This window comes from Parus major, chromosome 2 (assembly GCF_001522545.3).
Source record: "Parus major isolate Abel chromosome 2, Parus_major1.1, whole genome shotgun sequence".
In the NCBI taxonomy this organism is placed as follows: domain Eukaryota; kingdom Metazoa; phylum Chordata; class Aves; order Passeriformes; family Paridae; genus Parus; species Parus major.
This window is the reverse complement of record NC_031769.1, coordinates 119,425,364-119,452,280: the sequence shown is the minus strand read 5'-3', so window position 1 is coordinate 119,452,280 and position 26,917 is coordinate 119,425,364. Positions and strand designations below refer to the sequence as shown.

The following is a 26,917-nucleotide window of genomic DNA, read 5'->3' as shown; positions in this document are numbered from 1 at the left end:
GCTCCGCCGGGTGCCGGAGCCCTCAGGCCCTCACGTCGGGGCGGCGCGGCGGCGATGGGCGGCACGGCGCTGTCGGGAGCGCTGTGGCTGGGGCTGCTGTGGGCCGGCAGCGGGGCCGGGGGCAGCTGCCAGGGAAGGTGCTGCCAGGGCCGGGATGCTGCCTGCGTCGGCGAGGGATGGAGGGAGGGAGGTGGCTACGGGACCTGCTACTGCGACGCAGGCTGCCGGCGAGCCGGGGACTGCTGCCACGACCACAGCCAGGCGTGCCCGGGTAGGTTGGTCCGGCCCTGGCGAGCGGGGCGCGGGTGGAGGGGCCGGCGGGACCCCGCGCCCCCGGCGCTCTCTCCCGGTACGGGAGCTGCCGGCACGGGCTTCGCGGGATGGAGTTTTCGCTGGGTTCCGAGCTGGGGCGGGCGGCCATGGGCTGCGAGAGGGGCAGATCCCTCCCTCCCTCCGCAGCCCCGGGGAGAGGGCATGAGCAAGCACCAGGCTGGGGCAGCGGCAGGCTCAGGAAGGGAGACAGACTTTTCTCGCACTAGAGAGAAAAGGTTTCCGGATCAACTGTAGTACAGTGACAGTCTGAACTTTCCCTCTAAAATATTATGTTACTTACTTTTCACTCAGGCAAGTCCCAAGTACAGTCTGATTGCAGGGGGGCTGTCCCATTACAGAGACAGCAGGGAGATTAATTTAGCACTGCCTGTGTCTTTCAGCTGATTCCTCACATCCTGACAAACAAATATCAGTGAAATAATTGGGGAAGTCCCCACGGTGAGGTTTTGTTTAGGAGCATGAATCCGCAAGAATTTACTATGAAGGCAAAGGCTTTAAAATAAGCGTAGGAGCATGAGTGAGAGAGTCCTCTGCCAGCCCTCGGGGGATAGCACTGCCTGCCAGTGAGCAATGGCAGGAGGCGAAAGCAGCCCAGTTCTACCACACTGAGTATCTGTTTTGTAGGTATTCACAGCGCTTCTTTCTGTGGGATTTGTACCCTTTGCAGTCTTCACAATTTGACCGACCTCTCTGTGCCTGGGATGCAGTACACAGACCTTGCTTTGCAGGTGCAGTACTCGGTCAGCCTAATGTCTCTTCCCATCTGGCTGGATGCATGCCAGCCTACAGCCAAAAAGTTATGAGCCTCTGTTGTACAGTCCTGCTAATTAGCGTGTATTTAGCAGACTCAGTGCCATGCTGACATAGCCACCAAGCTTTGTGACCCAAGTTGGCTTACATCTGTCCAGATTGGGAAGGGGGAGTACAACTCTCGGATGGTGTAGACCCATCCTAAGGGATGTAGAACTGCACAGAAGAACTCAGCAGAGCAGAACTATGACCCCAGGTCTCTAGAAGAAACATGGTCAATTCTCGCATAGCTAAATAATCTTCTCAGAGTAAAAGAAGGGGAAAAAAAATGCACCACAAAGTCTGACAGAAAGTTGCATTTTTGAAATTAGCATATTTAAAATACATTGTTCTTGCATTCAGGAAAATCCGTTGTGGGAGAACTGGCAAGATTCCTATCGTACAACCACAACATATTGTATCTTTTCAGTAAATCAAGTGATTTTTAATATTCAAGCATAAAAGGGGATAGCTGATAAATATGCACAATGTTAGCAAAAAACCCAGAGCTGAAGTCCTTCAGAAAGAAGCTCAAGATTGTGTTTGAGAAGTTCTTGTTTAAACACTTTCATTAGCATGACTTCTGGGGTGACTTCTGGCACCTGGTGATGCCCTGCTTTTATCAAGATGGTATTTTTTGTCTCAGGCTCAATGATGATTGCCTCAAAAGGCATTATATGTCTACAATATAAGCACACCACTCTTGTACCCTGTGTGGGTGGTGGGTGCCCTAGATTTCCAGTGCCCTAACTTCCAGCCAGGAAGATGGAGTCTCAAGGAGCTAAACACACAGGGAACTATTTCTGGTTTTTATTGCCTGTTTCTGCCTGGTTTGACTCCCTGCACTGCCTCACTGCCCACTTGTGTGAGTACAGAGGTTACAGCACATTTTGCATTGATGGGTGTAGCATGGGAGGGCAGAATTTTGGCACCTTGGCAAGGTGGTCCTAGAACTCACACATCCAAAAGCTAAATTTGTAAGAAGTCGTTATTTAAAAGGAAAATTATCATATATACTCTTATGGCAAGCAGTCATTGACTTGTGTTCTGTATAAAGAGAAATTCTAAATAGTTCCAGTGGAAGTTTGTATCAATTTACACAAGTATAACTGAAAATTTTAGAGGTTTTTTTGTTCATATTGGATGTTGAGGTCTCCCTGTTGAGTCTTGCTAAAATCTAAGTGTTTAATGGCACCAGGGGTGTTCACTGGCATAGTTCACTGTTTTGAATGTAGAGTTGAAAATTTTAAAATAGAAATGTGAAGAAAGGTGATCAATGGTTCTCATGCTACACCTTGTTTATCAACCTTTTCACAGCTCATGATTTCAGCACCTGGAGAAATGACTTCTTTTGGGGACTTTTCCCAAAATATTACTTTTCCTTTGGGGAGAGTGTAAAGTGCCCCAAGTGTAAGTAATCAAGAGATGTTAGGATGCAAGAGAGGTTAGGAATCATACAAAAACAATGCTCCAAAATAAAAGAAACCACTGAAAGAAACCACTAAAGCTGCCAGCAGCAGGGTTAAATTCTGTCATGCCTAAAAATCACTGTAGGTTTGGTACTTTATAAACAGATGGCTCAGCAGAAGTTCATGGGTTGCTGAAACCAAGTTCAGCAAACTTTAAAACTTTTTAAAAACCAAGAGTTTTTAAATAAACTTCCTTATAGTTCTAACACTGAAGAATATTTTTGAATAAATAAAGACTATTTTGGAAGAAAGAATATTTTTGTACATAGCATTTTAAATAGGAACTACTGTCCAGTGAGAGCCTGAGAAAGGAATAAGCTCACCATTTGAATCAAAGTGGTTACTATGGGAAAATCTGGAGATCCCTATACATTACAATATATGTTGTACAATGAACATACTAGAATTACCCATTTTTCTTTGTCCAGAAATGAAAAAAAAAATTAAATAGTTTGAATCAGAAATACGGATTTGTGTTTCATAGTGCTGCAAACAGAAGATAAAAACAAAGCTTTGTCTACTCAAGCTGTCTTTCGTAAATTAGCAATGTAATTTTTCTGTGTATTTTTGAAATTCCAAGTCTCTCGTTAGATTCCACATTTTGGTAGGTACCAGAGAACAAATCCCATCCTTCAGTTTCCTTTGACTTGCATCCTCTTCATTGTTTCAATGAATCATCATTTAATATCATTGTGTGAACTAAGCTGAGCAAATACCAACACAGAGAGGGATCCATAAAGATGTAGCTATGGATCCCTGATACTTTTTTTTTTGTGTGTCAAGAAATGGCACTGTTCCTTTTATGTCAGCTCATGGACCCAGTGTCTGTCATGCTGGGGAATTTGACATCTTTCCAACAAGGCACAGAATTGATCTACTGTCCCTTAATAGCTGTTGGGTACTGACTGCAAAAGCGACATTATTATCCCACTTGCCTAAATTCCATTCTAGCAACCCAATATTCTTATTTTTCCACATGTCTAGGGCAATTCATCCTTCTTATTCTAAATCTTGATAACCATAAAATTACCATGTATTTCTGCAGATGACCAATATTTAACTGTCGGCTTGGTTTGATTCCAGTAAGACATGAATCATCACTGTATTTGTTATGCAGTTACTCAGTCCCTTTGGGAGTTTCTTCATGGAAAATGTGATATTAGACTTGATGTTATCTGCATATCAAGGTGCTAGTATGGGATTAAATTTGGAAATTCTTATTTATGCAGGTCATTCATACAGCCAGCTTGGAAGAGAATCAATAGATAAGGAAACAGGCTAGAAAGATGCTTTCTGTCCTTTGGGTACTTGGGTAGAATTAAGATGTGTGATCAGGCATTTGATCAGGCATTGAAGTCTGTGCTTGTGCCATTAAATCGTGTGGGGTTGAGGACTGTGTTTGGACTCTTTGGTGGCAAAAATTGTGAGGTTCATGCTGCGTTTAGCACTTGGCCTGACTATCCCATGGTAGGGTCTAAGACAATTTTACTGTCAGTGGTTTTCTTTTCTAGCTCACTGTTTTTGGAACAAACAGTCTGGGCTGCACTGCAACATGTCAGTGTGGTGCCTTGACAGCCACAGAGGTTGTGTCATGTACTTTGGGGTACCTGGATGTGTCTGAGGGCAGTGCCTGGTGGTGCAGTGTCAGGTGTCTGCATGAGGCAAAGGGAGCTTTTTCTGTGACTTTCCAGCACTGTTCTACAAATCATACTTGGGAAGGTGTTTATCAGTAGGTAGAGGAAAACAGCAGAGAATACTAATTCTCTGAGCAGGATGGACAACTGGTGGCCCAATACCCGGGGCAGCCCTGTGGTTCTGTTTCAGTGAAAATCCTCAGGGCGTGGGATGCAGCGTCCTCAGCCACAATACACCTGGTGCTGTCAGGACACTCAAAAGTGGGCGGGTTTGGTCAGAACAGCTGGTGTGCAGTGAGAACAGAGGAAGGGAATTTTAGTAGATTGGTAAGGACATCTGCCAAGCAGCCTTTTTCAGAGGTTTTATCTGCTCTATGATATTGGTAGTAGTCCAAGAAATTAGAGATGTAATGACAGAGCAAACAGTGCTATTTCTATGTTTTATGAGAAGAGTTACAAATCCCAAGGAGGTTATCACATTCTACTCTTTCTTCCCAATGTCTTGTACCGGCAGAATCCCAGAGGGTATAAATTATTTTCCTGAAAGACTAGTTTGGTCCCATCACTTTCCTGCAATACTGATGCAAGGATGTAACTAGTGGTTAAGCAGTAAAGCTTCTTGGGGATTTAAATTGTAATCCAGAAATGTGGGAAAAAATTGAAAGCATGTGATATGTTCCATTATAAGCTAATGAGAAATAGTACACATAGGAAATTAAAAAGTTTTATTTAACTAGGTAACAGGAAGCATGACAAAACAATCCAGAACCAGGTTAAGGTAGCCCACCCATAGATGAAAATGTGCATTTTGTACCATTTTCTAACCTGGAGCACCTACCAGGTGGCCTCCAGGAAAAAAGGCTACCAGAAATGGACCGCCACTCGGATTAAATGTCCTTGTAGGCCACAAATTGTGGATGACACATGTAGGGAAATGATTGCTTATCCTCAGAGAATTCTTCTATTTGATGGATGCCTGTGTGCGAGACATTTTTCTTGTTGCTCTCTCACTGCTCCTCCTGCCAAGGCTGTGCAGATTTGAAGTTCCCGGGTGGAGGGGTTGTGTTTGTTCCATCAGTGAGCATCCAGAGATCATCCTACTCCAACCCCTCAGGGCTCAGCTTGCAGTACAATTTTGAAAAGCCGTAGTATTCATTCTAACTGCTAAAGAGAAAATTTTTAGGTGATACAGTTTTCAAAAACAGGGACTTGGTTTTTCTGGAGATGAGGCTGAGGAAATCAGTTTAATGGAGATATGAAATGGCTGTGTGTTCTTTACAGTTGCATATTGTTTTAATGGAAAAATAAAGTGAAGACTTCTGTGTTATGTGGCTTCTCACTCAGGAATAATGTATCTATCACCTGATTTGTATTCTGAGAATGACATCACAGAACCTTTTCTTTCCCTGCTCGAGGGAAATGCAGTTTCTTATGATTCAAAGTTTACTTTAAAAATAATGGTACTTTTCCCAAAATTTTTGATTAAGTTCAGAGGAAATTTGTGATCCCTGAGAACTGAAATTCAAATATCCAGTGGACTGTTCTGTAACTGGAAATGAGCAGGACCTTTGTTAAAACAGGGAAGCAAAGCCGTGGCAGTGGATACAGTTTAATGTTGAGGAAAAAGGAGTTAGAAATTGATCTGAAGGGAATCAAGCATACTGCTACTTAATGTTCCAGCCTTTAAACAAAATCCAGTGATATAAGAGCTGCCAAGGAAGGTCAGACCAGTCTGGTGTAGGTAATCCATGAGCTGGTCTCCTTTGAGGCTAATGTTTTATGCTTCAGAAGAGGGTATGGAAGAACCTCACAGCTGTAGAGAAAGGTCTTGATTGAGGGGCTGTTTCTTTGTGGACAAGGGATGGGATAGTGAGCCAAGCATTGCAGGCAGGTTTGAATTTGCAATTTGAATATGCAAAATCCTGGAAGAATGGTTTAAACCCATATAAATAAAGGTAGAAAGTAAAAACACCCAAACCAAACAAAAAGCCCTTCAGTATAATCTTACTATCTCAAGCCTTTGAGAGCAATTAGATAAAACTGAAGTCTTGACTATTAATAATGTTTTAATACTGCTTTGCAGCTATTCCCTGTGTTGTGGGGGAGTGGAGTCATTGGAGTGGCTGTGCAGAGCAGTGTCATCCTGGGCTGCGGATCCGTAGGCGCTATGTACAACAGGAACCTAAAAACGGTGGGGAACCGTGTCCAGCTCTGGAGGAAAAGGCTGGCTGCCTGGAATACCTCACTTACCAGGGGGAGGAATGTGGCCATGAACATGGTATTCTCAATTTCATCTCTCTGCTTACATTGTGTCCATTACAGCCATCATAAATTTTACTGATGTCAATGAACAGCAAAAAACCAAGCATCCATCTACAGTTATCTGGTTAAAATTATAATTTAGAAGTTTACTTTCTACCGTCATATTGATTTTCATTCAATAATTTGTTTTCCTGCTCTGTCTTTTCTTAATTTCTATTAAGCAAACAACTAAGCTGTGTGCATTCTTTCGGCTGAATGTAAGTATCAAATTATCTCTGTGCGAAATTAGAACACAAATTCAGTGTGAAACAGGAAACAGTACTCCTTGTGGGATCCCAGGACATCCTCTTTCCTCACTGACTAGATGGCATGCATTGTCAGATATTTTTCTCCTTAATAAAGAGAGAGCTTAGCTGTAGGGGATGGGGTTGAGGTCCAATGTTGGCAACATTTTATCACTTTTTCAATAAAGTGAGCCAGCATTGCCATCCACAAGCTCCTGATTCATTCACCCACTGTTACAGTAATTTAACTATGACTCAGCTGTGCCTTGCTGTTTACCATAACTGTTTTTTTCCCCAGTCCCTGCTTTCATAACTACCTCTGAATACGGTAAAGAAAGAAAAAGAAGACCAGCATCTTCTCTCTGGCCTTCAGACAAAGAGGCAGCAGGGTAATCTATTTATCATATGTATGTGGGTCATCTTGTTCAGTAGAAAGGAGCTGGCTACAGAGAAAAATATAATTAAATTTGCAATCATTAAACAATAAGCTATAGCTTGTACTGATTTTCTTTCCTGCAGCTCATTTGCATGTTCTAGATGTTTTTTTTTATTACTTGCTAATTGTCCTGAATTAGACATTGGGATCATTGCAAATCTGATGACAGCTGCTTTTGAAAGCCAACAGTAAACAATGCTGAAACAAAGATGAATGTATCCTAAGTGTAAGTCTGAGAACTTAGATGTAGGTCTCTGAACAAAATGGGCTGAATGGGATTGGTCACAAGAGACCTTTTTTTATTAAACTATTTGACACAAGCAGTAAGAAATTTTGTTTAGTTACCAGTAGAGATAGCAATGAAGTTTAAATTAGGCTATTACTGGGTCTGTAATGCTCATAATGCTTTGTCCTGTGCTATTTTTTCCTAGAATAATAAAACTCATTGATATTCTTAAAGTCTCTTCCAATTTCTTTCAGCAGCATAGGAGAAAAAAATATGAGTTACTGAGATCAGTTTTTCAAAATAATTTAATACCGAACACTACCAGAAAGTGAGATTATACATAAATTACTGGACTGGGGCATAGAATGAGAAATAGTTTACGTAATGCTTTTAAGAATCCACTGACTGGGTTAGGGCCAAAAAGAGATTTGTTAGCAATGACAATGTCTGACTTGCACTTCACAAACATACCCTTACGATATGCAAGTCCATTCAAAGCGCCTACTTAGCTCATGCTTTCTCATAATTTGGTACTTTTCCTTCTGAGCAGATACTGTGTGGAGTTCAGGACAGAATCTCTTTCCCAGCACTGCGCTCTGGAGACGCGTCCACACGCGCGCTGGATGCAGTACCTGCGCGAGGGACACACCGTGTGCGTCGCCTGCCAGCCCCCGGCCATGAGCACGGCCACACAGCGCTGCTCCGGAGATGGCCATAATGCACATGGGTAAACCAAAACCCAAAAAGAGTTAAAACTTCTCAAGATATCATTAAAAGCTGCATTTATTGTACCTAAAAAATGGAACAGCTCAAATCGCTTGAAGAGAGCTCAGGTTTTACCCTTTAAGTTCTCATAGAAATTGCTTTTAAAACATAGATAAAATCGGGAAATAATTTCAGTATAAGAGTTCAGTGCTTTGCATGCTTTATTCACAATTGTGAAGTGATGGAATTTGTGTAGTGGAAGAGGACTTCTAACAGCTATGGCACTTTTACCTAAAAATGATATTTCCTGCCATAGTCCAAATCTGATTGCAGATTTAACAGTGGTGGATTGGTACTTCCCTCAAGTCTGTATACCTGTTTTTTTAGAAAAGTAATTGTGAAAGTAAATATTTAGTATTCAGAAGTGATTTTTATTTGATTCATACATTTATTAATATGCATACTAAATACCTGTACAACCAGCTACACAACCCACCATCCTGGATACTCCACACAGGAATATGTCTGCTCCAGAAAGAATTTTAAGAGCTAGATGAGTTTAATAAGATCTTACATGATTAAACAAATCCAATCTTCTGACATTTTATACAACACCATTTGATAATACTAAATTCACAGCTTTTACTTGTCTAATTTCTCATTTATTGTCTCATTGCAGAGATAAAATCTTACACTGGGAAGCAATTGGCAACTCTCAGTGCCAAGGAACCTGGAAGAAGATCCGGCAACTGGAACACTGTTCCTGTCCCCTGGTGCATAGTTTTATTTTTACATAAAAGTTTAAAAGACCTTTAAAATGGCAACAAAAAGAATAAGAACACTAACAACAATGCCAAGAAACCAACATATTTCTGCTGCATTTTCTGGAGCCTTAAATTTTACACGAGTCAGACCTTTGGCAGAAGCATTTCAGGAAATGCTCTCTGCCTTAATACAAAATGCAAAGACTGATCTCTATCAGAACACTAGAAGCATGTTTCCATGTTTGTCTTTTGTAATTAAAGAGCTAATGTTTCTAACCATAGTTGTTACTTTTCCTGAAGTTTTCCATCTTTACTGGCCACAGCCCAGACTATAGGCACTGCTCCTAAGTAGTGAGACAGCCAAGTATTTTCAAGTCTGAGAATAGTGACTGTCAGCATTTAAGAGCAAGGGTGAATAAAAATTAAGATTTGAGAGCTAAAACCAATTTCAGTTTAGGTCCTTTTTTCCTCTCCAGTATCATCTAGACAACTTTTTACACTACATCTCCATAAGTATTCTTCCTCTACACTGCAGTTTTCACGTTCAGCCACCTTCATGAAGACATACTTAGTGCTGTTAAGGAATTGGTCTCCTCAGAACTTCATGTCAATAATACAAAGTATTAAAGTAACTTTCCTTGCAGGTGAACCTAGGCAAGGCTTTGTGAGTAAGGTAAAAAAATTACTTATTACTAGTTAAAAATGCTCAGCTACAATGATGAACATAGAACCTGCAACATCTGAGCTCTGACAAGACTACTATGCAGGTTGAGAAAATTTCCTGTTAAGACAGACAGTATCTCCATGCAACATAAAGACTTCCTAGAAGAAATCATAGTGGTTTCTTGGCAAGAATGAGGAAGGTGATCTTCTTGAGGTTCTGTCAAGAATGTGTTGTGGCACAAGCCTTTGAACTGTATTTTACCATTTTATCGTAATGAAAGCAGGCGTCCAAAACAGAAAAGAGATTATTTTAATGCTTTCTGAACATTGCAGACTTCAAGAATATATGTTTTCCTTTTTAATGGGGAAAATTGTCTCAGAGAGCTTTGTTTTATTATGACCAATTCAGACAGCTGCTTTTGCTTGTAAGGTTATTGGAAAATAAAAACCTTAGCCAAGAAAAAAAGGCACCAAAAAATCTGAATTTAGGGGATTTCACTTTTAAAAGAATGCTGTATTATGTTAGTTCAAGGCACTAGATTCACACCAGTATGGAAAGAGTGAGTTTCCTGAGATTGTGGAAGTCTCTTCCAAATGATCTGAATCCAGAGAGACGGGCTAGTGCCATCATCCATCTGTTCCAATCTCCCATGAGCAGGAGGTTGCAGTGGCCAGCAGAGACCTTGATAGTGACCCCCAAAGTGTATCTTTGCTGTCACTGAGAGTGTAGACTCGTTACTGATCCTCACTTTGGCCATGTGGTATTGAACTTTCCCTTTCCTGCTGGTCTGGAAGAAGTCACTTGTCATGACAAGGTAGGTGGCACAAGCTAACCAAGAGATGCTAAGTGCTAGTATAATACTGCTCCTGTCCATGTAAAAAATAAACTAATCCCTTTGTTACTTACAACAGTATATGAATTTACACATTTTTAGCTGCAGAAAAAAACAACAAACCATCAGCTCATAAAATCAGCAATACTAATACATACATACTTTTTTACAGAGATGACAAGTCTGACCAAATTTTCAAAGTCAAGCAAAACAGATTAGAATGGATTATATGGCAGGAAGTAAAATTATGCAAAGATCAATCTAAAAAGAGATACAGCCCTTTAAAATACAGAACATTTGACCTTTTATAGCCTCCATCAAACTAAAGATGTCACCATTCAGATCTAATACACCCATTTACATAACAGACATTTCCTAAATCACTGCAAACATTTTCACACTTCAGAATCTAGGCCATCTACTATTGCATGTAGCAAAAAAGGCCAGACTTTACATTTAAGTCATCAATACCAGAGCAAATGTGCTTACTTGAGTGTTCTATACCAATTAGTATTCTGTTTCATGTTTTATGACAGCAGCACTGCTGGACAGTGAGACTAAAATAAGATGTTATTCTGAAAATAACATTTTCAGAATAGTAACAGAGAACGTCCTCATGTAGGGAAAGGTCAAGAAGAGTTGTTTCCTGTAGTCCAAATCAGTTTTGCTTCATCTTGTTCAATGTTCTCCACCGGTCTTTCAACATGACACTTGTTCGGTTGTTGAAGTTACCATGGACTAAAATTTTAGCCCAGTTACCCACTCCAAACTCCCTTACTCCCAATTTCAGCTCCAAGTCTTCTTTGTGAGTCCATCGCTGGGGCAAGAGCAGAGACAAATACCAGATAAATGAACAGAGGAAGATATTAATGTCAGCAATTATAGCAAATATAAAAGCAAGTTTTCAAACAGCTCTCTAGTTATTAGAATACAGTTGTCAGAGGGCTTTTCTTTAAGCACCGTATCTTGAAACTAGAGATAAATGATAAATTTGTAACTGAACCTGTAGAGCTTTATGGGGGCTAACAAAGGGGACCTGTGTTAATAAAACCTTGGGTTAATTGGAGTAACTGGATTGGAAGTAAAAAATGTTAATAGAATTACAGGAGCCATAAGAATTGTAAATGGCTAAATCCAAAGGCCTAAAATTTATATCTTGGTGGAATAAAAGAAAGGTTGGTTTCCCAGAATATGAATAAAACCTCCTTCTGTAAGTAACAGATCACTTCCAGCTATCAAGTAGATAAATGGTGTTTGCTATAAAGCAGAAGGGAACATTAGAGAATCATGTTATGGCTCACCTTTACAACTGAAAGCTTCAAAATTGTAAAGAACTGGGCAGAAAGGGAAATGCAAGTGCAAAGGAATAGCCTCAGCTTAAAGGCAACTAGTAGATCTGATAAGTGCAAGGAAATGTGAATTACAAGGAAACAAACATCACTTAACTATGAAAACAATGTACCCAATGGAAATGTAAATCTTATGGCTGCTGTCATTACACAAATGCATATCCTCCTGCTTGTGCACAAAGGAGGATGAGCAGCAGGAACACCCAGTCAGTACGACTGTCAGTGGCACAAGAACCCACATCCATGGAAATAAGAAGAAAAAATAAATTTATTTCTTAATGATGTGGAATCCTTCTGGGACCTTTACAAGATTCTGCTCTTCTGAGTATCATCAGTTCAGTCTCTGGCCAGGTGACAATTTTGAGTGCTATTCTGCATTGTTCCACCCTTCTGTTAAATTTAAGTTTCTAAAAGTTGCAGCAGGGCTCAGAAACGAAAGATGGGGGGGAAGTCTCTGATGGGAAACAAGCTTACATAATATTCAGCCTCAAAACTGTGACAGATGAAAACTGTATCCTGGTTATTCTCCAAAAAGGGAAAATGTGGCATCTACACAAAGTCTGAGGTATGTAAAGACCAAGCTTCACATCTCAAAGTTGAATTTATTCCAGCTTAATGCAAGTATCAGGGCCTCTTCAGTAAACTTTGATCACTGACAAACTTCACTAAGCAGTGAAAGAATTAAAAGTAATAGTAGTTCAACTGTATTTCTAAACAGTTAGGAACCTAAAACTTCTCTAAAGTAGTATAACCTTTATCAAAAATACTTTTTCTGAGTCTTCCCGTTCCACAGATCTTTTGCAATATTAGCAGTGAATAGCTTTTTTTTCTACTATACTAAAAGGCCAGAGATTCCATTGGAATCATGTAGTTCATGTCATTTCAGAGCATGCCAGAAAACTTTCCTAAATAAAATCTTTATTCAAGTAACACAGTTATGCTTGACCTACAACACCAGATAATTCAAATACTTTCATCAAAAGAGACAATCACAACCCATATTACTTGCAATGATTAATTATATTTGCTGTTAAAAAGGTTGGTTTTAGCTTGTTTTGATTTTTAATTACTTACATTGACCTTTTTTAAAAAATAAATTTCTTCCATTTATTGTATAAATGAGGGCCTGCTTTACTGGTAAATCAGGGACAGATTAATTTTCTTTTCACTGTAACTTGCTCCCTGCCCCACTCACTGACAAGCTGTCATCCTCTCTGGGACACAATTTATGTAGATGTCCACTTTGCACTGTTACAAGACTGGTTGAAAGCCTGGACATAAAGCAGCACTACGCTTGAGCTCACATCAGCACAGTGCCTGGTCCACAGCAATGTGACATCTGGCCAGCCCTGAACACCAGCAGAGCAAACTTGAGTTTGTCAGGCAGAATGTGAAGACACCCCCTCACACATATCAAAAGATCTTGCTGTTCCTTAGAGTTGGTTCTGCTCTAGTAATCTGTCTTCCTTTATGCATTATGGGACTCTGCTCAAGCAAAGTTTTCTCCTTTAGCTTTAAATATATGTATTTTTTTTCCATAAAAGTCTAACTAAATTCTGAACACTCAGATTTTCAGACACATTGTTTAATTTAAATAAAGTATCATCCACATTTTAGACAACTCAAAGGACTTGCCATATACTTACTGGGTATAAAATTGAGTACAAATTCTTCCCTAAATTCTGTGACACTTGCATCCCCTAATTTAGGAATGAGAAAATAAAGTATGTGTCCTTTCAATAGCACTGCAGATTGTTCTATGCTAACTGAAAACACTGCAATGAAAAGCTGAAAATGGGCACTGAACCATTGCAATGAAATGCCATTTACAAAACAAGAGCAAACAATGCCAACATTGAATGAGGGACTACATGGAAAAGGAAGTTCTAGAAGTCAACAGCTCTGACATTCATTGCATTCTTTCAAGCATGTGGACAATTTTATAACCCAGATGATTAAGCAGAGAAGCAGATTTATTGTTTAAAAGGCCAATTATCATTGCTTTCCATAAAACATTTATGACGTTTCAGTGGTAGGGAGTAAGGCATAAATATTTCAGAGGGACAAAATGCCTACAACTTTTCTAAGTGTTGAAAGAAACACAGTTTTGAATCTTAAGCTTCATTTAAGTTCTTTTAAAATTTTCAATGCCACTGTCAGATTCAGTTCTCTACAAATTTAGTCTTTATATTTCAATTAAGGTTGAACTATAAGAACATAATTAAGCAAACAACTCCTATTTTTTTTTCTAACAAGATGTGTATGTAAGCCCTAGACCTAGACACAGTGCTTGTAGGTGACCCCATAACAAACTAGCTCAGCATTAAAATATGTGAATACAAAGCTTTCATTACCTCTGTGTCACTGTGGTCCAAATAGTTTAATTCTGGATGTTGAAAACAAACTCAATGGAAGTGTTCATGCTTACCAGCAATTGGCTAACAAGGTACCTATCCAAGTATATGCTGGAATAAAGTAATTATGTCTTTAAATGCAAAAAGCAAATCCAGTAAGGGCTTCTTTTTTTTTTAGGACTCTGGTTTTATCTGCAGCTTTTAAAGAGGCTGTCAGTGATTTAACCATTCCTGAGATTTGTGAGAAAGTGAAAAACTCTTTTTAGAGGCTTAAGTTTCAAGGATAGATGAGGTATAATTAGGACTTCAACCAATTTGAAGACAGCATGTAACTGAAGATTTAACCAATACTTCAACTTCAGTAAAAATGCTTAAAGAAACAGGAATAAGTACAACTCTCTTCTAGAAAAAAAAAAAACAACAAAAACAAACATACACCAATTTGGTCTTCCCTGTCATATGAAAATGAAATATCAAAATGGACCAGAAAAATTAAACAGCTCATATCAAAATGGATATATGACTATAACTTGCATTATTATCTAAACAGAAAGACTCCACATTGCTTCCTAAAATATATTATAAAGAGGAATCTAACAATGGCAATACATTTATTTAATGTTAATTTCTTCACTTATCATGATAAAATGCTGAACACTTAGGAGAGAAAATTGGCTATAAGAAAAAATTAGCTTGAAAGACCCCAACATCAAATCAACTTCAAATTGCATTCTATTAAGGTATACACTTCTGCATTTCCCACCAATGGGAATTCCAGCACTAGTGAACTCAGTAGAGTTATTTTACTATAATTCAGTGAAGTAGGCTTACCCACGAAGAGAGCACAGGATCATTTGAAATGTAGCATCGTAAGAAGACCCTACCATTTGGTTTATAAAACTATAGAGTAGCTTCCCAAGTGAATATATTTTTACATCACATAAACAAAGTATTGAATTATAAAATTGCTAAATCTTTAACCTCCTAAACTGGAAAACAAATTGCCTCTGATATTTGGCCAAAATTCTCACAGGCAAATGACATCCTGAATTCTTTAATCAAAACTGTGGAAAGAATATTTTGTATCACAGTGAGCTTTGGTAACAGTGTAGTTCAACAAATAAAGGCTTGGAAGCATTAGCAACAATATTTGAAACAGCAAAAATATGTTTTATTTCCTGTCTTTGAAAAGAAAAGGACTGTAACTATTTCAGGAGCTGTAGCACTTGAGTAATCTACAGAACCTAAAATCTAAGCACTAGATTTAAAAATTAGATTGAATAAAGCTGAGAAAAAACTCTGTGCATTCATTTTCATTCTATCTACATTTAGAAAAGAGAATAGGTACAAACCTGTCTTCTTCGGCTACATTCAGCTACAAAAGAAACTCCATTTTTTCCCACATTTTGCATGTTGTTAAGACCTAGAAGACAGTTAATATAAGTCCAGAACAATGAGGACTCAACATCAAGGAAGCAGTTTTGCATTTTACCATTTACAAGTGAGAAGAATGTACACTATTTTGATTTGCTTTGACAGACTGGGAAAGTTTCAGTGTCTGTTTACATACAAGTATACTTTAATATATCAATGCACATGAATCTTGCCATAATCCAGGGGCTTAAAAAAATAAGCTATTCAAAAAACCCACTGTATTTTCTATACAGTAGAGCTCACAGAAGAATTATATTTTAAACACTTAGGTAAAAATTGCTGCCTAACAATAAAACATTGCATTGTGATAAAAACATTTTTACTATATGCACTAGTCTCGTTTTAGATAGAATGAGAAGTAACAACCAGAGCTATGATTCTTTGTATACAAATCCCATCATTTCCAAGTAAGTGTATCAGGTTTTAACTGTGGCAAGCATTCAAGGCATCATAAGAGTTTGTCCTTCCATAGGCAACACATGGACACGTGCAGGAACTATATCACCATCTCTCTGTGGTAAGAGGGTGCTAATGGTCTTAAGAACTTGCAAGTATAATATTATCTGTTTTTAGGTTTTTAAGAAGCAATACCAGGAAAATGCACAAACATCCTGACTTTGTGCATTTTAGAATACAATTTGCTTTTCCCATTAGCTAACTTCATTAGTCCCTTCCAAATCAAGTTATCTAGCACAGAATTCAGAAATAAATGAATTTCAGTACTCCGCTGTCAGTTTTCTTTTGCACAAAAGAACCCTAAGTACCATAAAACAACCAAGCAAACTAGAAAATAGTGAATGATTTTGCAAAATTAATTGCTAGAGAACCTTAAGCCACTTCACAGCTTCCTAAATATGCATATATTCTGCATTTGTGCAGAAACTACATACAACTTGGAGTGGTTTTATCCACCACAATCATTTCTGCATTAATCCAATCACATTTCATAGCAGTTAGAAATAAGTGTTTGACATGACTGTGTTGAAATACTCACTCTGAAGAGCTCTGGTCTCTTTGGGTTTCTGTCCTGAACTTCTCCTGCAAAGAACACAAATCTGAAATCAAAATACAAAGAACTTGACGAACAGTCTGTGATCAGAGCAACAACAAATTTTTTTACCTTACTGTGGGTTTTCTTATGTTTCCAGATGACTGATTTCTGATATACCGCTCCTCTTTCATCGATCTTAAAATCAAAAGACAAAAAAAGTAATTTCCTAGGCAGCAACTTGCCTTTTATATGATTCAGCAATATTTAAACAAAAGAAAATCCTAAGACTTCTCAGAAGTGGTATACAATAACTAACTGCATCAATGCATTCATCCTCTTAACCTTGCCTCCCTACACCTGGAAAGGAAATACAAAATCTGCTGAGTTGGAAGGGACCCACAAGGTTCACTGAGTTCAGCTTTTAGCCCTGAAAAGGCATCCCCAGAAGTCACACCATGTGCCTGAGACCACTGTGACAAGGGTTCTTGAGCTGTCAGATTTGGTGCTGTGACAACTTCCTTTGGGTAGCCTGTTCCCAAGACCTTTAAGCTGAAGATAAGAGGCATTTTGCACTTCTATTTTTCATCAGGAATTATTTCCATAGTTTTTTTTCAATAAGACTTTCATCATATCTCTCAGATGCGTCAGGAGTTGCCCTTCTAAAAAAATACACTGAAAAATCTTAAGGCTTGTCTTCCTCTATACTGTCTGCATCAGCCAATTTTCTTAACTAAATAATACCAACTATTCCTAGTACAAAAAGGAAGAAATACAGACTATCCCAGCTAAAGACTGCAACTTATTCTCCCTGAAAAACAAGTGGTGATAAACCTATAATATGAGCATTTTCCAAAATAATCATGTAATTGTTCTGAAGGTTTGCACTGTCAGAATCATGAAGCAACATAAATATTTCCCTTCACACTAGTATGATTAAGGGGTCAGCTGTAAGAAAAATGTAAGACTGATTCCATTTCCTTATTCTTTTTCTTCTTGAGATGATCTATGGCCTGAAATTAGAACTAAAAAGAGTTCAATCAAGCATTAAAAAAGCAAAGTATTTTTGTGCTTTTAATATTATAGACTGACAGCTGTTTAAACTACAAATTGTGCAGCCTCACAAATAATTAAACTTAATGACAAGCTATTTGATGTAAATGCCAAAAGTAACAACCACAGAAGAGCACAAAAAAAAAATAGGTAATGTGCTTGTAGCTAATTTTCTATAGGACAACAGTTTGGAATTTAACATCCCTCCTTCTACCTACTCTTTGGTCTACAAGTTTCATGTTACTGTCCAAACATATCCCTTGGCAGTATAATAATACAAACCTTCGTTTTGTTTCCAAATCACTTTTGTCATTTTCATTAACTTCCACAGGTCTCTTTTGCAATGCTATTGCTCCCAACCCTTTAGATGCTACGTGTTTTGTGGCTTCCTGTGAGAAATGGAATTGATATCTTAAAATTAAAGTCAGGCAATACCTAGATAGGAGTTTGCACTAAGATTAATATGTATAATTTTTATTAGAACTAGCAGTGCTTATTTGACAGACATTTCAAAGGTATTAACATTAAACTAAGTAAGTAAACTAAGCTAAGTAGTTTCAAAACAACTTTAGCATGTTTAGTTGAAATCCATAACGATCTTTATCAACTGATAACTTGGAGAAATTTTAGTCATAGCTGGAACTGATTTTTATATGGACACAAAGAAATACAACAAATAGTTGCATAATGAATGAACTTAAAAATGTGTGAAGTAAATTGCAGAGCTTAACTGACTGCAAAATCTATCAAAGTACTCCAAAGTTAGGTTTTTATAACTAGGTTAGAAACTAAAACTGACAGATGTCAAGTTTATCTATTCTGTACCATATGGCAGGACAAAGCATACATGTAACACGTTCAAAAGACATGTCTAAACAGACCTTAGGCTTGTAATCTCTTTTCCACTGGCAAAAAATATTTCAACATCCTGCTCAAACTTTCAGCTACAAACCATGATTATTTCTCTTTTATTGCCAAGAGAAGGAAGTAGTAATTCATTACTCCTTATAGAGTACCTAAAAGGGGCCTCCTACACTGAATAAAGTTGGGACAGACTCCTTAGCAGGGCCTGTAGTGGTAGGACAAGAGTTAATGGTTTTAAACTAAAAGAGGGTAGATTTGGACTAGATATAAGGAAGAAATTTGTTTTATTTGTGATGAGAGTGGCAAAACATGGAATAGGCTGCCCCGCAAGGTGTTTGGATGCCTGATCCCTGAAAACCTTCAAGGCCAGGTTGAATGGGGTCAAAACAACCTGATCTAATTGAAGATGTCCCTGCTTATTGCAAGGAAGTTGGACTAAACTACCTTTAAAGGTTCCTTCCAATCCAAACTGTTCTATGATTATACTTCTACACATGGCACTAGAAGAAAGAGAAGAGAAATTAACAGTTAAAGCTAGAGTGTTCTTCTGCAGAGGAGTCAGGGTACCCTGCTGGGAAACCTGTGTGCTGCACAGGAGTGGGAATTCTTCACGAAGTTGTCCCCTCCATGTGCCAGAACAACTCTGTTCAAAGTTGTTCAAAGATTTGCAATGTGGGTGCAGACAGTAGGACAAATGTGCAGGCAGTAAGGACCTTAGGCATGCTACTATGGAGTTCTGGGCCTTCTCTGACACCTCAAAGCCTCACTTCCTCTTAAACTCAAAGAGAGAGACTTGAAAAATAAACTTGAAAACTGACAATCATGTGAAACCATTAAAAGATATTCCTTGTATTATACTTTGACTGCATTTAATAAGTTGTCTCTCTGGTAAGAAAATAAAAAACAAAGAGGAACTTCAGGATTGTTTATTTAAAATTTGATTCTTATTACCTTTAGATGTCTGTGCTTTTGTAATTGAATAATTCAATATTCTTTTATACGAAGTAAACATAAGAGAAATTCTTTACAATCCTCTTGAAGATGAACTGAAGAAGGAATGTTGTTCTTGCCAATTTTAAATCACTTTTGAACAAGACTGTTTGTAAGGAGCATTTGTATTTACAGGAAAACAGTAATAATAGTTTTCTATTTCCTAACTCCTGACATTCCTAAAACTTTTAGCCAAATTAACAGGTCTTGATTTTATTTTTAATATGAGAAGTTATGTAGGCTTAAATAAAATAAGCATTAAATATAAAGCTACGTTTTTTAAGGAGTCCAATATCAGAACTGCTTCCCTTAAACAGATCTTGTTTTAATTACACTATTTTCCTAACTATTTTTCTAATCAAAACAGTTGTGGGAAAACCATTCATAGAAGATACTTTAGAGGAGTCTCTTTCCTACTAACTTTCTCCAAGACATAGTACTTAAAACAAAAATGTTGAATATAAGACAATCCAAAGGAAGGTAAAGTTTCCTTTTTATCTAATACAGTAATGTAATATTGCCTAAACAACTCCCTTCAAAGGATAAATCTATTTAATTGTATCAGGTAAGTTTTTACAAAAGTTTTTAAAATATTTTCAACATACCTGTATTAAGAAGTTAGTTTCATTTTCTTTCATGAAAAGTTCAATGTAAGACTTGATTTTACTTATCAAAAGACTGTAACTGAAGCTTTGGAGAAGAGGAACATATGGATCCTTGGTTTTAATTACAGTTGCCAGCTTCACCCTTAAAGGCTAAGAAAAGCACAGCTTTATACAACACAAATCCTACAGTAAACTTGGTATCTATGCTAAACAGGAAATACAGAAAGCTAAATATGATTATATAGTTTCCTGAATATCCCTATACAGCTTCATGCAACAGTTTGAAAGAGTTCTGGAGTCAACTAGACATAATACCAGCTATTTACTTTATGTGCTCAGTAAATGGTGAAATGTAACTGACCAGAGATTCACAGGTTCATTTCCTTTACGGATAACACTGAAAGCAGCTTCTCAGTGGAGGAAAAACACACAGATGAAGTCACCCATTACTCAATTCTCTCTTCTCATTTGCTGCCTCAAGAAAGACTGCCATTGGAAGGGGTGTACAGTGTTCAGGAAGAGGATAACTTAGTACAGCAGCATTAAGGACACATCAATACTGATAATCAGAAATTCACATTTTGTCTACCAATCCCTCTGAATTTTACCAAAGCCAATATAGCTGTGTAGAGGCTGCATTTTTATTTATGAACTTGAGTACTATTACTACAATCTAGATTTTCCAAACCTCCAAATCCTCTGAATGGAAGTGTATCTGAAGATTAAGATATACACAGGCTACTACTTATGAAGAACACGTGTCCTAATATTCCAGCTGAAGATATAGGCAGCATTTTTAACTTCTTTTCACCTGCACCTCTTCTATTGCTCTTTTCTCCACCTTAGCAAATTCAAATGTGTGCATTAACTGTTATATTAAAGAGATATTCACTCAAGTTTGTAACTTTCTGAATGATAGTCAACTTCAAACCAGGAGGCAGCCTGACATATATGTTGACTTTTTCAGGCAGAGGCATAATAGCATTCAGTCTATACTGCAGAAGCTAATGAGTTTTCCTTCCCTGGGATGCTTTGGTACATAGAACACTAATCAGAGGTAACAGAGTCCACTACAATAGAAATCAGCAAACTGGCTGTTAATAACCAGCACTATCAAATTCCCAGAATTTGTAGTGCCATCTCACTCCTCATATGAAGTGGGAGAGGGGATGAAGAACAGCTGCTGCTAAAAACATTTTACTCCCACAAATTATCCAGTATTTCTATCGGTCTCCTAGACAGAAATTTCCTTTTATATTTTAAAGTGACAAAAGTGTGAAAGTGACTGCATAGACAATAATGAGATTGAAGTTATGCAGGTAGGATTTGGTAGCTTTGAAAACCGACTCCCCTCTTTCTCCTCTGAAAATCAAGAGCTTTTAATGCAATTTAAGCAAGTTACTACCTTATCTGATTCAGAGTCTGTGAACAGCCTTTCAAGAACTTCAGCAGCTTCCTTGAAGTATCTGTTTTCCATATGGACTGCTACAATCTACAAGAAACATAATTACAAGGTATGATGAAATACTTTCCACCTGAGATTCAGAAAAAACAAGAGAATTCACAATTCTACAGTTTTCTACGACTCCCAAAATTCAGATGATTATATTTAAGGGTTACTGACACTTATCTACTTCTAACAATTCTGAGATTGGTTTTGGAATTTATTTCAATTAACATCTTTTTCAGATTGGCAGCTTTTGAAACAAATTCGAACTGGTACAAACAGGAACCATATGAGATAGAAAAAGGTTCCCTGTGCAGATCAATTTACTCTGTACTAAAACTGAAAATGCCATTCAGTGTGCTAATAGCCCAAGCTTTTTGTAAAAAGGGCTCTGTTTTAGCAGGATAGACTAGAATTTTTAAGGTTGGAGAAGACCTTTAAAGTCATCAAGTCCTACCACAAACCTAGCACCCACCACCATATTCACCACTAAACCATGTCCTCAAGTGCCATATCCATGTTTTTTTCAAACACTTCTAGGGATAGTGTCTCCACCACTTCCCTGGGCAGCCTGTTCCAATGTTGTGCAACCATTTGTGTGTAAAAGCTTTTCTTTATGCCAAATCTAAACCTTCCATGACAATTTGAGGCCATTTCCTCTCATCCTGTCACTGGTCACCTGGGAGAAGAGAACAACCCCCACCACCACTGCCCCTACAGCTTCCTTTCAGGCAGTTGTAGAGTGTGATAAGGTCCCCCCTGAGCCTCCTTTTCTCCAGGCTAAACAACTCCTAGCTCCCTCAGCTGCTCCTTGTAGGACTCGTGCTCCAGACCCTTCACCAGCTCTGTTGCCCTTCTCTGGACACTCTCCAGCACCTCAAAGTCTTTCTTTTCCTGAGGGGCCCAGAACTGAATACAGGATTCAAGGTGTGGCCTCATCAATGCTGAACATAGCAGGTATTCACTGCCCTGGTCCTGTTGGCCACACTGTTCTGGATATAAGCCAGGATGTCATTTGCCTTCTTGGCCACCTGGGCACATTCTGGCTGTTGTTTAGCTGCTGTTGACCAGCACCCCCAGGTCCTTTCCTGCCAGGCAGCATTCCAGCTACTCATTCCCAATGAGTAGGTAGCATCCTGAAGCATTATGAGTAAGTTGCACAGACCTGAATTTGAATCAAACGACGAATATCTTCATGAAGCTTTTCCAGTTTCATTTCTTCCCTTTCAAGTAAAGTCCAGAAAGACAGAGCAGATTCCAAAGGTGAAATTCTTTGATCATTTTCAAAATGTAATCCTTAGAGAAGGAAAAAAACAAAGTACTTAAAAAATTAAAGAATAAAGTTAAACAGATTACATTATTTATATGCAGTAAAGTGATACGTAGTACACAATTTCAATTCTTTTTCCCTCAATTTTTAGGTGTGTTTAAGAAACCTGAAGCAACTGTCTTCTTTTCAGAGAGACTGGTTCTTCCTACCCTTGCTAATAACATTACTGCTGCATTTTCAGGGGGTATTATGTCAGCTAATCATTGTTCCCTTAAAGTACCACTTGCAATTAGGTATTTGGGCTAGCATTAATGATACATTAAACTTAGCATCAGATATCACAACATTTGATACTGATACTATTGATTTTGTTATATAATCACCATGCTAAGTAGGTTTATTTTTTTCCCTGAGTTTATCAGTATTTCCATGTCTTAACTTTTTTGTTGTATTTGAAGCGTTCAAACTGAGAGGGAAACTCAGATGTACATGAGTGTCACTGAAAAAGCAGAAACAGCCTCCCACACCAGGGTACTGCTGTGCCAGCACCAAGGCTTGTCCAAACTCCCAGCAAAGGTTCAGTGACCAGTTCTGGCAGAAATCTAGCCTAGCAAAATATTTATTCCCTCAACACCCTCAAGCAGTTTCCCAGTCTGGTCCCTGCACACCTGCACAAGTGGCTGTGCCGATGTAACAGATGCAGGAGGAGCTGGCAGGTGCACAAGTGCTTTTTTGCCAGCTTAATTCAAGATATTCACTGAACTTATGCCTTCATTTTATGGCATTGGCAGAATCTCTCTTAACAACTTATTACTTTCATGAAGTATTTTTCAGACAAAAGGTAAACAATTTACTCAATAATGTAGAGAGAAAAATTATTCTATACCTGCTACAATGTCAAACAATGACATTTCAAACAGGATTATGTACATATATATACACACACACAACTAAAACAAAAACACATCTTTCTCTAATTATTGTCTCAATCAAGTAACATGACACTTCATATTTTTCATTTTAATAGTGTAAAACCAAAGTATTTAGCTCTTAGAGTTGAAACAGCCTACTCTGTGTGATCAGCATAGATCAAATATTTTAATAACTAGAAAAAATAGGAAAGCTACCATATATTAGCTTTCCATGTACATTGTACAGCTACACCTGATGTAATACCTACTACACACATGCAATCTTCCTCACCACACAGATCATTCTCTACTGATAAGATAAAAACAGAATGAATGAATGCATATTCTCAAGTGTTATATACAATAATTTAGAGCATTAGCACAAAAATTTCATAGTTTGTATACTATTTAAAATAATTTGATGAACTATTTTAAATGTTAGAATTTGATTCTCAAGCTAAATTAAATCAGGATGACGTAATACTTGATAAGCAACATAGGAAATTTAATTCTTTAAAAACAAGATTTTGTGACATTGCTAGGCTAGAATACACTTTTTTTTTCCCATGCTCAGGCTTTCAAGACTGCTTCTAAAGTCCTTAAATTCCAAAAAGTTTTATCAAACAGTGGAAAAAAAAAAGTTAATGCCTTGCCTTACAGAAACTTGAACAAAATTATTGTGGCTAAACCAATAAATTGCAAATGTAGCCAAAGAGAAGGTATGGTAGTGAATAAGAGCCCCAAGGACTTGCTGCCAGCTGGAAGTCTTACAGTCTTCTGTAGGAAACATGGGCAGTCATCCTTTTCATTCATGTTCTCATTCCTGCTGTCTGTCCTACTTTAACCTCTAAAGTTAAATGTGCAGAAAAGAACACATATATTGAGTTTTAACATACATCCTGAGTTGCAAGTATTGCTCACTAAGAGCTAGTCACGTCTTTCCAGTGTATTTCTTTTGTCGATACTACTCTGACAAAAAACCCCCATGTAATTTAAGAAGTATATGGTTGTTCAAACTCCATGCAGCTATGTCAGTCAGCAGAGAATAACACCAGTCCTGCAGACAGCTCAGTCACGTGTAATAAAGGTAGTCCAGAATGTGAAATTGATTCAATTCATTTATATATAGACATATCTATATAAATATATACATATATTGATATGCACAGAAAAGGCTATGTTTAAGCATACCTAATACACCTCTGTAGAAGTTCATGCAACTATTTTTAAACAAATGAAGAAAAGAACCTGAATATTTACCAAGGCTTTTTCCTTGTGCAATTCTTATCAAAAGCTGGCAGAGGTATACTGTTTTTTTCTGATGCGGAGGTATTTGGGGGAGGCCATTAATAAGAGCTGGAAAAGAAAAGTTAAGTGAGTATTGCTCCCACACCGCCACAGTGTGGTTAGACATATACTAGACAGTGTGTTATCAGATTTCACCAGATTTTGAATTTCTTAAGAAACCAATGAAGCACACTTAATTAGTATTCTCCCATGCTAAAACAACTTAATTATATTTAATTATATTTAATTATATTTAAGAGCTTGACCAGAAGAAGATATCCTTTCCAGAAGAAACATCAGAATTATTCACAGGTTATAGTCATCCAATTTAAAGACCGTAGTATCAAATTTAGGGATTTTTTTGGGAAGTAGGTTACTACAAAAGACAGCTGTCTGCTCCAAGAAACATTTCCAGGGAATGCCCACAAAATATGAGCCACAGGCAGACTGGTAGCACATGTTGCTATAGCAACTTACTATGGCAGTAAAAACGACAGGGAAAGCTTACTCAGAAATGTAAATTTACAAGGGAAATCCTCCGTGCAAGGCTGGAAGGTCACAGGGATTATTACATATTTTAAAATGGGAGCAATAATGAGTTTATTCCCACCATGAAGGTAACTGTGAATTTCTTATGCTAATGTGCTGGATATAGTAATTCATCTTCACACCATAATACAGAACCATTCAAAGTGAAAAGTGAATCACAGAATAGTTGGGGTTCGAAGGAGTCACTGGGTATCATTTGGAACCACTACCTGCCTATCTTTCTGCATTTGCTTCAGTTTGAATTGACTTTCTTGTTGACAGACAATCATTATTTCTGCAGGGTCTCCCTTTGATGCACGCAAGAGTAATTGTTCTGTTTTTGTGAAAAAAACACACCCACTTTTCTCTTAGTCTTGCGGCTGTGCTTAGCTTTTCCCATAGACTTTTGCAATATTGACTTTATAATCTTACACTGCCAAACTCTTTCCTCTGTTGCAAAACAGAGTAGGAACAAGTTCAAAATTTTCTATTACTTCTAATTTCCATACGGCCTTGAATTCTGTACTATTTAATTAATAGTTTCTACTGATATACTCAGTTCTCCCAGTTCTTCTCAGGACATATTTTCAATTTGCTTTTGCATTGACAGTGCCTCTGCTCCCCACCCTCACGAAACTTCAGAACAATTCTCCCTCCGAGTAGCAGTGCAAAGGCCACACATCGAGAAACAACGAAAATAATTTAATCTAGCAGCCCCCCATTCAAAGCACTTTATTGGGTTATCGTTTGATTTCTTATCTCTTACCATATCCCATATCAATCTCTTTAATAATCATTCTGCATGCCTTTGTATTCCATTCGTTGCAGAAGTTTAAACAAGTCATACTACTCCATTCACTTGAGTCGAGAACATATACAAAGACAAAATATCCCCCAAACCTTTAACCTGGTATCCTCAGTTAAATTGCTTTTAACAGATGAAACTATCATAAATCCATCAAATTCATCTGAGACTTACACATTTACTTCCAGTTGCCAACCATTCTCACTCTAAAGTTTATTTCTCTTTTTAAATATGTTTTTCCATTCAAAATCCAGCCACCAGATTTCATTTCATTTCATCTCATACAGACTCTAGGTCTCTGAAGTATTTCTAGCACTGCTGTACTATCACCGTGTGCGAGTGCTGCCGATACCACCCGAGCGCTCCTCAGGCCGTCCCGGGAGCGGCTGTGCCAGAGCCCCGAACCGCCCACCGCTGCTCACCCTGCGCAACGTCCCTCCACCGCCAGAACTCCGCCCCGCTCTGCTCCGCGAAGTGCCGGCACAGGCAGGAGCAGGCGAACTCCAGCATCCACTCCGCGGCCACGGCCTCCACGGCCGCAGGTAGGGCCGGACTGACAGAGCTGCTGCCGCCGCCGGCCGCCGGTCCCGGCGCACCCTCGGCCGCCATCGCCATCTTCAAACCGCGCGCCAAC

At 38.3% G+C, this 26,917-nt stretch overlaps 2 protein-coding genes across 2 annotated transcripts; one reads left to right on the top strand and one right to left on the bottom strand.

Moving 5' to 3' along the window:
* Positions 1 to 17: 17 nt before the first annotated feature.
* Positions 18 to 8,962, top strand: SBSPON (somatomedin B and thrombospondin type 1 domain containing). Its single transcript, XM_015619973.3, has 5 exons — positions 18 to 271; positions 6,309 to 6,503; positions 7,070 to 7,160; positions 7,984 to 8,160; positions 8,818 to 8,962. Exons 1-5 carry the CDS (start codon positions 55 to 57, stop codon positions 8,933 to 8,935), a joined length of 798 nt encoding a protein of 265 aa, XP_015475459.1. The 5' UTR covers positions 18 to 54; the 3' UTR covers positions 8,936 to 8,962.
* On the bottom strand, positions 8,342 to 26,917 carry TERF1 (telomeric repeat binding factor 1). The gene is made up of 10 exons (XM_015619972.3): positions 26,706 to 26,917; positions 24,924 to 25,019; positions 22,648 to 22,778; positions 21,441 to 21,527; positions 20,036 to 20,185; positions 17,859 to 17,965; positions 16,656 to 16,721; positions 16,530 to 16,573; positions 15,454 to 15,524; positions 8,342 to 11,215 (listed from the first exon to the last, which is right to left on the bottom strand). Exons 1-10 carry the CDS (start codon positions 26,896 to 26,898, stop codon positions 11,057 to 11,059), a joined length of 1,104 nt encoding a protein of 367 aa, XP_015475458.1. The 5' UTR covers positions 26,899 to 26,917; the 3' UTR covers positions 8,342 to 11,056.